This window comes from Limulus polyphemus, unplaced genomic scaffold (genome assembly GCF_000517525.1).
Source record: "Limulus polyphemus unplaced genomic scaffold, Limulus_polyphemus-2.1.2 Scaffold3465, whole genome shotgun sequence".
Classification (NCBI taxonomy): domain Eukaryota; kingdom Metazoa; phylum Arthropoda; class Merostomata; order Xiphosura; family Limulidae; genus Limulus; species Limulus polyphemus.
The window spans coordinates 100,731-112,738 of NW_013669075.1; the positions used below are offsets into that span (position 1 = coordinate 100,731).

The 12,008-nt window shown below is 35.0% G+C and overlaps 1 protein-coding gene and 1 long non-coding RNA gene across 2 annotated transcripts in view; one reads left to right on the forward strand and one right to left on the reverse strand.

The window, feature by feature from the left end:
* Positions 1–7,245, reverse strand: part of LOC111088275 — a 17,765-nt gene extending 10,520 nt beyond the window's left edge. The window contains exon 1 of the long non-coding RNA XR_002612849.1: positions 7,078–7,245. This is a non-coding gene — a long non-coding RNA (uncharacterized LOC111088275). The remainder of the gene's footprint in view (positions 1–7,077) is intronic.
* A 3,500-nt stretch (positions 7,246–10,745) lies between these two features.
* The window catches only part of LOC106469396 (SH2B adapter protein 2-like), a 5,416-nt gene continuing 4,153 nt past the window's right edge, over positions 10,746–12,008 (forward strand). The window contains exon 1 of the mRNA XM_022397914.1: positions 10,746–11,595. Within this exon, the coding sequence (XP_022253622.1) occupies positions 10,874–11,575 (702 nt within the window). The 5' untranslated portion in view covers positions 10,746–10,873 and the 3' untranslated portion in view covers positions 11,576–11,595. The remainder of the gene's footprint in view (positions 11,596–12,008) is intronic.

Sequence of the window (12,008 nt, forward strand, 5' to 3'; positions counted from 1 at the left end):
AGTGGGATTGACCGTCACATTATAACGCCCCCACGGCTGAAAGGGGCGAGCGTGTTTAGTGTGTGACGGGGATTCGAACCCGCGACCCTCAGATTGCGAGTTGAGTGCCGTAACCACCTGGCCCATATCCTCGTGAGAAATCCTCCTCAACAAACTGACCCATGTATATATTTTTAAACCCTTTACAATACCGTGCTAGAGAAACCGACTCAAGTCAGTTACAGGAACAATTCTGAGCTCGTGAATTGTAACAAGTGAGATAATTCGAGACCGAAAAAATGGCATTCTGTTAGTGTCGTTTAAAGAACATTTAAAGTTTAAAATTCTATGATATATATATATATCATTCAACAAAATACAAGTTATTAAAACGTATTACTGCTTTACAATAAATAGAATACCGGTTTTGTATCTTTCAGGATACTCTTTAGTTACCATATACGGTTTTTTTTTTATACAAAATCTACGTAAGAATGACAATTATCTAAGTCACTTTTCTTTTGAGGGCTTGTGACGCTAACAATCGGGTTTCGATACTCGCGGTTGGCAGAACACAGATAAATCGGTAGTGTATTACACAACGTAAAAGTGTCGGTTATAACCAAGACATTCAACAACGGCATGTGGTAACAGGAAAGTCGGATAAGAGTGGATAAATCCGCGGATTAGGCGAGAATCTCGGAATTAACAATACACTCAGTTTAATAAAAAAAAAAAAGGGGAAGTAATGCCTCCCCCCTCAGTTAAAAATTATACATTAAAACCATAGGAGACATTCTACATCAATGGGGTAGCAATTGCAAAAAATGGAAGAGATAAAAAAAATATTTCAACAATTAAAACATATCTGGTTTATATTCTCAAACCAGATGGGAGGTTGGCGAGATACGTTTTCTCACGCGGAGGGTTGACGTCATAAGAAGCCTCCAAGACAACGCTATTCATTAAAATGTATAACCATAAAGAACACGACTTAGTGCTAATAGTAAGTGCTAACCTCTTCCACCAGCTGCGTGGGTGAGGATTCGTTTTTTTATTATCATAGCCTCTTTTTTTTGTGACGCACAAACGAAATGCGACCAATCTTTGGTGATCTTCTCGCATATGTACTGAAGAACAGAATAAAATTTATAAAAAAAAGTCGAGCTTATACAGATACGTGTGCGTAAAGTAAAAAAAAACTGGGCCAGGTCTCATTAACAGTAACCAAATATAGATCTCCAAAAATCGTACTTTATCGGCAATCTTGGCTGAATTGGCTTTTTTTTTTTTTTTACTTTTTTTCAAATCGTCTGTTCCCTAATAGCGTGACACTGCAGTTAAAGTTTAAATTCTAAACTGTAAGTTGTGAAAGTACCGTGTCCACAACCTCATTCCAAAAGATAAGAGTTGAATTAATAATTGATTGGAGTGGCAGGTAAGACATTTTATACTATAATTAGGTTACGCCTCTCTTTTCTTTCTGAAAATCCAAAATCCGCCAGTGTTTCATATGTCAGACAGGTGGTCTGCTATAATTCACTAGGAATTGAGTAAAAACTGTTTAATTAATGTAGCGCGGAATAGTTAGGCCTTTTGAAACAAATAATCACTAGGTATGGACGTTCGTTTTGAAGACGAAGTTTAAGCAGACCAGATGTACAAAAGATTGTATGGGGAGCCTTAAACAGGTATCATATTGTTGTAATTTTAGTTTCTTCATCCCTCTTTCTTGTGAAATCAGTTACTGCGGATTTTGAGGTGAGGCTGAAAATTTGTGAACGTTTGGCTTGTTAGCCTTTATTTACTTCAAATCCTTTCGTAGCACCTTGTTAAAACGATATAAAGATATATGATCTCTTGTGTTGGAAGGTTCTCTTTCGTAACCATACCATTCACTTTACAAATGAAGGTGTTGCTTCGGATTGGCTGTTACCATCCTGTAAGCGTTCTGATATGCGGAGTTTCCCACTTCTATGGCTTATTCTTTCTCAAAATGTCGTTTTTATTTTGATCTACTTTTTTAATAATCCCACTGTGTGGTTATTTCTATTTTTAATTTCCTCCAAACAGTACTGGTAGTACTGCTCTGTCAAATAGCTGAGAACTCGCCGGGAACCAAATAGGTGTGATAGGGGAGGGGGGGTAATTGTTACAGGCATGAGTATGTGAAGAATCTTGCCAAAGTTTGTCAAGCGACAACGAATTTGGTCACATGATCATAATTAATACTTTCTGTTTGTAAGCAGCTTGTATTTTACTATAGCTATTTAGATAACAATGTATATAGAAATGCACAAGTTAAATTATATTGTTGATTACGTCATAAATAAAAAGTGTCAGTCGGTTACGCTCGATTTCTCCAAATTTCGTGAGTTACACGAGTCCAATTCCACTTTTTTTTCCTATAGTACTTTCTCTTTTGATTACTCGTTCCCATTTTAGTTGACTTTAATCGCTAACATAGGCGTAAATATCTCCTACATTTGAGCACTTTTTCTGCTATATAAAAGCCTGTCAAAAAGGGAGTTCCTAGGCATGGCGTTATGTGTGTGACACCACATCATCCACATCATTATGACGTCAAGCGAGGTAGAATCTGAATAGAAAAGCCGGGAAGACTCCTATGAAAAATAAATAAAAAAATGGCAAAAACATATATGCTTGGGAATTATTACAAAAGAAAGCCTTTGTTAAAATAGACTGAAGATACGAATTATCTGTAGGAAAGAGGACGACTTTTCCTCAGAAGAAGAACAGGTGTGTATGGCCATCACATGTTTTTAATCTCTTATCCCAAGGCACCAATATGTAGCATGTTTACAGTCTTTAAGTAAAGTATATATTGCTCATGATAGGCTTTGGTTTCCAGTCATATTTGACGGGCTTTTATACTAGTTGTTAATATAAAACCAAATACAGCAAGCTTCTGTTCATATTTGAATCTAACAATTAAAGACGTTCAGAAAAAGGTTGGGTAATTTAGTTACCGAAAACAGGTCAGTTATTATATATATATATATATATATAAAGATGGCTTGTTTCGGTTAATACGGTAATATATGTTTTCACATTTTTCAGTTAAATGTTCGTCTTTATATTAATTGAAAAAGAGCTGAGTGCAAGAATTCGAATTTGACCACTGTTGGTGGGGTGTTGGGGGGGGGGGGCGTAAACACACACACGTATTCTTATTTATATATAGATATACAAGTCCAACACATACATCATATGAGTGAAAGAAAGGGGGATTATACTGACCAAAATGGCCGAGTATGCATGTATAGTTTGGGGGATGGGGAGGGTTTAAAAGCCAAAACGGTTTAGTCGTAACTCCCAAATCTGGCTGACACGTGCATTCACACTTTTTTAGTGCCTGGTGGTTAAAGTGTTCGACTCGCAAATCGCGGGTCGCGAATTTGAAACCCGTCTCTGAACACGTTCGCCCTTTCAGCCATGGAGGCGTTATATTATATGGCGTCAATCCCACTTTCGTTAATAAAAGAGTAGTCCAATAGTTGACGGTGGGTGGTGTTGACTAACTGCCTTTCCTCTAGTCTATCACTTCTAAATTAGGGACGGCTGGCGCAGATAGCTCGCATGTAGCTTTGCGCGATATTCGACAAAGAAAGAAACCAAAACCATTTTAACTATTTTCTCAATTTGAAAGTTGTAACAGGAGAAGAATGAACAAAACTTCTTAAGAAACCACGTCTTACGAGCAAAGAGAAAGGAATAAACAATAACTTAAACGAAATTATATGTAATATTTAAATTTTATCCTATATTCATAGCTAAACAATTAGGATATATATAGTGCGATAAATAAACATGTTCATAAAATCAGGTACCGATAACGACTGTTACACTTGTTAAATGTCGGTATGGGTACGCGGTTTCCTTGTCACTGTTATCTCACTGCAATTTGCGTACCGTAGGTGCATTGTCTATCGAAAGTGGGCTATTACTATACGACACGCCTATTGTCACGTGGGCCTAAGAAATATTGCTCGTAAATAGTTTACTGGTAACTTGTGACCACGTGCTGACGTCAATGTCTGTGATAAGGTTAAGTGATGTGTTAAAGCTTTTTTTTTTTAAACACATAAGGATACAAATTAAATAACAATCCCCTACTAAAAAAAAAATAAAAATTAAAAACGTATTCAACCTGATACCATAAGATCTGGGCGGGAATGCGAGAAAAATCTGAAATTAGCAAAAATAATAACCAGTTTATCGTTAAAACACGTTTTAGCAATGTCCTGTTTCTAAAGCTTACCTATATTCTCTTTCTGGTTGTAAAGCAAATCATATCCTCAATAGACTTAAAATTAATATAATTATATTATATTAATATAATTATGATTACCGCAACGATAATAATTTACCATTTCTGGTTTTACAAAACAAAACTGAGATAAAAAAAGGCCAATTAAAAAAAGACTCCTGCAACTAGCGCCATCTATTGTTTCAAAATAAAATTTAAATTGAATCTTGGTTTTAAAATAGGTTTGCACCGTCATAAAAAAAAAAAAACAGAGATGAAGATTATTTGCATCTTTTTCTTTCTTTTTTTTTTAATGGGGTGAATATTTTATCAAAAATTCTGTTCAGGTTAACAGTTGATAAATTAGATCTTCACGTTTTGATCCCGAAATTTAATTTTCAAGAATCTTTGCGTGAAATCAGGGATCTCACTAATGATATTGTCTGTTTTAATGTTTAATTTGTTTACACCGCAAACAACTAACAGTTATTTTCTCGAACATATTTTTACAGCATTAACAAATTATGATGGGAAAAGTATTCTTGTTAATAGGAATTTGTCACAGAATAAATAAAGTGTCTTCTAACAGCACTTTAATGACAAGTGGTTATATATATATTATTATAACTATCTTTTAAAGTGTCTTCTAACAGTACTTTAATGACAAGTGGTTATATATTATTATAACTATCTTTTAAAGTGTCTTCTAACAGCACTTTAATGACAAGTGGTTATATATTATTATAACTATCTTTTAAAGTGTCTTCTAACAGCACTTTAATGACAAGTGGTTATATATTATTATAACTATCTTTTAAAGTGTCTTCTAACAGCACTTTAATGACAAGTGGTTATATATTATTATAACTATCTTTTAAAGTGTCTTCTAACAGTACTTTAATGACAAGTGGTTATATATTATTATACTATCTTTTAAAGTGTCTTCTAACAGTACTTTAATGACAAGTGGTTATATATATATTATTATACGTCTCTTTTAAAGTGTCTTATAACAGCACTTTAATGACAAGTGGTTATATATTATTATAACTATCTTTTAAAGTGTCTTATAACAGCACTTTAATGACAAGTGGTTATATATTATTATAACTATCTTTTAATGTGTCCTCTAACAGCACTTTAGTGAGCAATTATAAATTTTTATATGATTGACCCAGATTTATCGCCTAAACTTATTATAAAATTTTAGGTTATTTTTAGTCGAGTGCTATCAAAATCTCCCGAGTGGCCCAGCAGTAAGCTTAAGAATTTACAATTAGAAAATTCGCGGTTCGATCCTAAACACTGACAGAGTGCAAATAACCAATTCTCCAGCTTTTGACTTAAAACAAACAAAGCTATCGTAAGGTGTAGAACGTACGCAACGACGTTAGAAAAACTCTTGTCAGTAAAAATTACTTGAATTCACACATTTGTTCTTGAACGTTTTGTTAACGAAAATTATATGTTGCATATGTAATAATTTAGAGTAAATGGACAAAGCAACAAAGGACTCATTCGGAGTTACGTTACTACAGGATTCCTTTCAACATCTAGGGAAAGAGCGCGCGAAAGCAACGAGCTATCTTTTGGTCGCTGTTGTGCCGCCATTTCTGCCCGACCATTTGATAAGAAAGAAACACTCCCTACAATATTTACACCTGTATGAAACCTTTCCTATTTTAACCCAAATCTTTGTTGATGATCTATCTTCATTGGCGTTGGAAGCATCAAAGAAGAGAAAAGTTTTTTTTTAAAGTAACCCTAATACGACTAATTTTCGACTGCGTTATGTATAGCTGGACATTAGTAACTGTTATTAAAAGTAGTATAAGTTATCTGCACGCCTGTTCGAAGGCTCTCTTGTGATTCACAGAGGCCAGTGTACCGGTCAGGCTCCCCAGTTATCCCCGATAACAACTATAAGGAGTCTGTACTCGAAAGAAAAACATTGTTAGGACACCAACCAGTGTGCCAAGTTTTATCACGCTAGATTACGAAAATCACATTGACCGATCATAGGGATTTAGATCTTGTGTAGACCTGGGAGGGTCAGGTGCAATTTTGACCTCTTCCTCCCTCCAAGACTATTGTTTTAATAGAGTCTTGTAGTGGTTCCTTTTTGTTCTATTGTCTATTTATCATTTTCAGGGCCATGTCCACGAATTTCATCCTATGACCGATGTAATTTAAGTTCTGGACTTTTATTTTTACTTGGCTCTAGACATTTGATTACTTGGTTGTATGATATAGGGGCTCACAAGTAAGTGGATGGTGTGTAGAATAATAGGTTATTTCTATTAAGAGTGTGAAACTATCTGTACGGTTTCGGGGAGTTCATGTACTGTTCTAAGAAATCCACGAATATATTTTTAATGGCTTCGAAGATATTTATTTCTGAATTGTTTGGTTCCGTTTCAAATGTATTCCAGGAAAGTTTAAGTAAGTTACAAGGATGAGTGTGGATAGGAACACAGTTTCAAAAATGGCGCTCCTGGAATCTCGAGGAGGGCCAGGAACACAAAATCCAGTGATGCTAACTAGCTTCAAATTCAGGGAGTTCGTAGATCCCCAGATCTTCTGGGCGTGTTTTAGCTCCTTGGGAAAACGCCAAAAACGTTTCAGGTTTCTTTAAATTAAACTATAACTTTCATAAAAGAGTAAAAAGTGCAAACTTTTTCAGTGCCTCTTTTCACGACTTTTTTCTTCCCCATACGACTTATATACAACTTGTATTATGATATATTAACATCGTATCGGTCTTGAATTACTCAAATACTAACTAAAAAAGTCATTCACATTACAAACACACAAACAAACTCACTCACCACTCTGTCATGGCCAAGTATCACGTCGTATTCGATTCATTTAAAGAGCATCAGTGTTTACGACGACCAAAATACCACTAACTGGATTTCCAGCATCCCGCCTACCGTCGTGTTTCGCTTCTTGGTTATATTAACAACATCTATTAACAAGGGCGTATTAATCAATCGGCTTTCAAGGCTTGGGCCTAGACAACTACAACTGAGGGGGCGCATCTTAAAGTAAGAAATATTTCAAAATAAATTTAACATTGAAAATATATTTGTAATAAGATCAAGTTTACATCAGTTTCATTGGGTTTTAACGTATTGTTATTTTTGAAAATATATTTGTAATAAGAACAACTTTACATCCATTGCACTGCAGTGGTATCATTTTTTTTTATCTTCTCAATATTCTTCATTTGCAAATTTCCATTCTGTAAAAAAGGAAATAAGTTTGATAATTGTGTGTAATACCTTAAGAATTACTATTAAAAATTTGGCTTAAAAAAAGGAGAATTTATTTTTTTGTCTTTAACGTCCATTTTGGACGATACAGTGTTTTATAATTTTTTGTTGTTTAATGTATTTAGTTGGAAAATGTCTAGATCGGCTATATACTGTCACACACACACACTGTAAGATAGCCTAAAACATACCACGGTTTTTTAAATGTACATTTTCTGTTGAAAGCGAAGGAAAAAATAAATTGGATAAGAATACGAATTGTTCTTTCTTGAGTTTTTAAGCCTAACTTCAATGGGTCTACGTATTTAGAATAGTTAGGTTTTTAATAGTACGTGCGGATAAGGAATACGAATTGTTCTTTCTTGAGTTTTTAAGCCTAACTTCAATGGGTCTACGTATTTAGAATAGTTAGGTTTTTAATAGTACGTGGGGGATAAGGAAATCCCCACATTTTTATGTGTGTGTTTTTTTCATTCTTCCATTACGTGTACTGGTAATTCACTAATATTACTCATGAATGTATAAGGCGTCATCTACAGTTTCTCGTCTCTCACGTTCACCATGCACGTACTAGGTTACGAAAGTTAAAAACATCCACGCCAGAAACACGCGCTCATCGTGACTGACTGGATGATTCACACCTCTCAGTGAAGGAACGAGTGTGGTTATATTTAACCTTAAGATTCCTATTTATCACTCCTTCTGAGAATTTAACTGTTTAAAATTATATTACCAACTCATTCTATGCAATTCAAACTTATAAATTGCTTTAAATTATACTTAGGACTAATTCTGTGCAATTTAGGTTAAGAAAATGGTTGTTTCAAGTCAAAGTTACCACTTATTCAATGCACTTCAAAGTCTTGGCGATTATAGCTCGACTATACTATATTACATATTTATGTCAATGTTGCCCAGCTTCAAGGCCAGTTGGAGAGAGTTATAACAGATATTTTATTGATCGTAAGACATCTTAAAACAGCAGCGCAAGAACTAAAAGACGTAAATGACTACTAAGATTACATAAACGTAGTTATAGTTCTTTCTACACGACACTATTTTATAGACTGAAGATAGTTCACAAGTTACAGCTCATCAACAAGTACGAAAAAACACACACACATAAGAATTGGTGAAATAATTCTGTAACAATGTAAAAGTGGTCAGAAAAGCAGTCAGCTATACAAGTTTAACACGAGTCGAAGTTTCATTTAGAATTTTATCACACAGTGACACAAAGGAGGCCAGGTGGTTAGGGCGCTAGACTCGCAATCTGCGGGTTCGAATCCCCATCACGCCAAACATGCTCGTCTTTTCAGCCGTGGGGGCATTATAATGTAACGGTCAATCCCACTATTCGTTGGTAAAAGAGTAACCCAAGAGTTGGCGGTGGGTGGTGATGACTAGCTGCTATCCTTCTAGTCTTACACTGTTAAAGTAGGGACGGCTAGCGCAGATAACCCTCGTGTAGCTTTGCGCGAAATCCATAACAAACAGACACAAAGGATTGTCCGCTCATAGCCCTAATTTTGAACTTAAAGCCGCTAGCTGCCTATTCGGCCACACAAGAGCCCCCTTTTTTATTGGAATTTCACTGAAAGCCAAAAGTAGCCCGGGAGTGGACGTTGGGTGGTTTGTTGATTTGTTGCATTTTCTGTAGTCTGTCTGTGAGTTCAAAGTTAGGGATGGTTCTGCGTAAAATTTCGAAAACAAATAAGGAATCTCATAATATATGCCACTAAAAAATTAATTTTTATTAATTATTTGTAATAATTATTAATTATTTATAATAATTATTAATTATTAAAAATAATTTTTTATTTATTTAATTTTTAATTCAAGAAAATTCTTGATGTGTCATTTATCCACAAGTAAGACCAAAATTTAAATGTTCTGTAACATATCAAAACAAACAAGCAGAAAACATCACACATTAGAAATTGTAATGACTCTTATGTTCGTATCGTTTCGTTTATAAGTAAGCACAAAGTTACACAATGTACTATCTTTGCTCTGCCCACCACGGGTATCGATACCCGGTTTCTAGCGTTGTAATTCCGCTGTGCCACTGGAGGACATGTAGGTATCTCACACCACACTTTTTTTTGATGACGCCTTGATTTCTAGTCGTCAAATTCTCAAACATCTTCATCTAAGTTTTTGGTCTGTCTTCACAGTTTAGGCATCAACATTAAATATACAATAAAATTACATATAAATAAATATAAATATCACATTATTCAATGTCTCACAATCTTATTTACCTAAACGGTGTCAGTTAAGAAAAACTTAAAAGTTTGAAAAACGAGAAGCTGGGGCCGGGTGTGGCCTAGTGGTTAGTGTCCATCATTTTCTTACTGTTAGCGCTAAAAAAAAAAGAAGGATAAATCACGTTACACACTTTGGAGAAGGGGTGCTTTATAACTAGAGATGTCAGTGAAATCCCTCTGTTTGATCAGAGGAGAGTAACTTAAGTTTTGGCAATAGGTGCTGTTGACTTGTAGCTTTGCGCAAATAACCTTTTGTGTTGCTTTACGCGCAGTGGCGTAAACAGGTATTCCCCTCGGGGCGAAGGGGGGGGGCAAATAAATTAAAAAGCCGAAATTGATCTAAACAAAACAAATCAAATGTAATAGTGTTTATAGAAATTTTTTTATTATTAAATGATACAAAACGAGTTTATTATATATAACAGCTAAAAAATAATATGTGATCAAAATACCTAGATTTTTCAGGGGGCCAGACCCCCCTTGGCTACGCGAAAATTCTGAAAAAAACAAACACAATGAAATTTGCTATATAGCATTTCACCTTCCATATTAGGGTTACTACCCCCTCTTATTTCGTGAAATTACACAATGAGAAAAGTAGTGCAGCGAAATTTGACCCCCCTTGTCTGTTTTTAGTACTTAAGAGAAATTAGTTTGTTGTTTATGCTAGTTTATAGTATATACATCATTTAACAATATTAAGTAATACAGTATAGATATCGTAACATAAAAAGAAAATTTAAAAAAATATATTCTACTAGAGTTTTATTTTTTTTTGTTCTTTAATTATGTAAGTATATCAGAATTTGGAAAGCCTAACTAAACGCAATCTTCTTGAACTATACTTCCAGATATTAAATATGTCCTATTTACTTTTACTTGAGACTGTTCCTTTTCAGCCACCGTAGTTTGGGTTGTTGAACTTTGCGCATTCACTAGTGCGCATACCATGAACATCATCATGGCAGCAGCCGCTAGGAGGGGTCCTTGTGGTTGTTTGTTAACTATGTGCATTTCCGGACTAGTAGATTCGATGTCACAGTATTCTTTTGAAGTGGAAATTTGAGTTAAACTTAGTGATGGCTACGGCAGCCAACGGAGACAGTGAAGACAAGTTAGTGTGCCGAGAATTTTGTGAAAAACATGCGAGGCTGGTCGCGGCCGAGTTTGCCGCTAGTTACCGTTTGTTTCTTAATGAACACCCTAACGTAGTGAGAAGTGTCGCGGCTCAGGAGCTATCCCGGAAATTTACAGACTTATTTCAAGAGTTCTTTGAAGCTGAATTGAAAAGGCGAGACGGAAACTCAGTTTGTGCGGAAACTAGGGGATTATCTGGCGCCGCTAACGGCCACGGAACCCAGGAGACTCCAGTAAGCAGTACCGATAATGTCAAATCCAGGCCACCTAGACATAACAACACGTCTCAAGAAAACCTTCGAAGTTTTGCTAATCACGAAGATTATAGTGATATTTCAGACCCGGAGATTGAATCACCAAAAGCTCACCACAGACCATTTTTCAGACGATTATCGTTTAAAGGGTTAAAAAAAGGAAAAGGGTTATTTCATAAACAACATTCAGACGAGGTGGAACTGTCTTATTCTCATCACGACAGAAGAACTAAGGCAGAAAAACACGAAAAAACTAAGTTAGCGAAAATTGTTGTGGAATGTGTGAAAGAAGGAATAGTTAACTATCTTACCGGGGACAACCTCGATGGGAAACAGAAGTGGGAGAAGTGTAGATTAGCGCTTGTAAGACTACTGCAGGATACATGCTAGAATTCTTTTCCCCCCCAAAAGTAAGTATTGCTGAATTTTCTGGCCTGGCTATTTATAGTTGTGTATATTTTGTAAACAATTTCACAAATATACAAACTACACGAAGTACTGAGTTAATTAATCTGCTTGTGTGTAGATAAAAGTCAAGTTAATATAATCACATATTAATAAATAGGTGAAATAATATTCTTTGAATTAACTGCATTGTGGGTATATATATATATATATACACACACACACATATATATATATACACACACACACAAATATACAAACTACACGAAGTACTGAGTTAATTAATCTGCTTGTGTGTAGATAAAAGTCAAGTTAATATAATCACATATTAATAAATAGGTGAAATAATATTCTTTGAATTAACTGCATTGTGGGTATATATATATATATATACACACACACACATATATATATATAC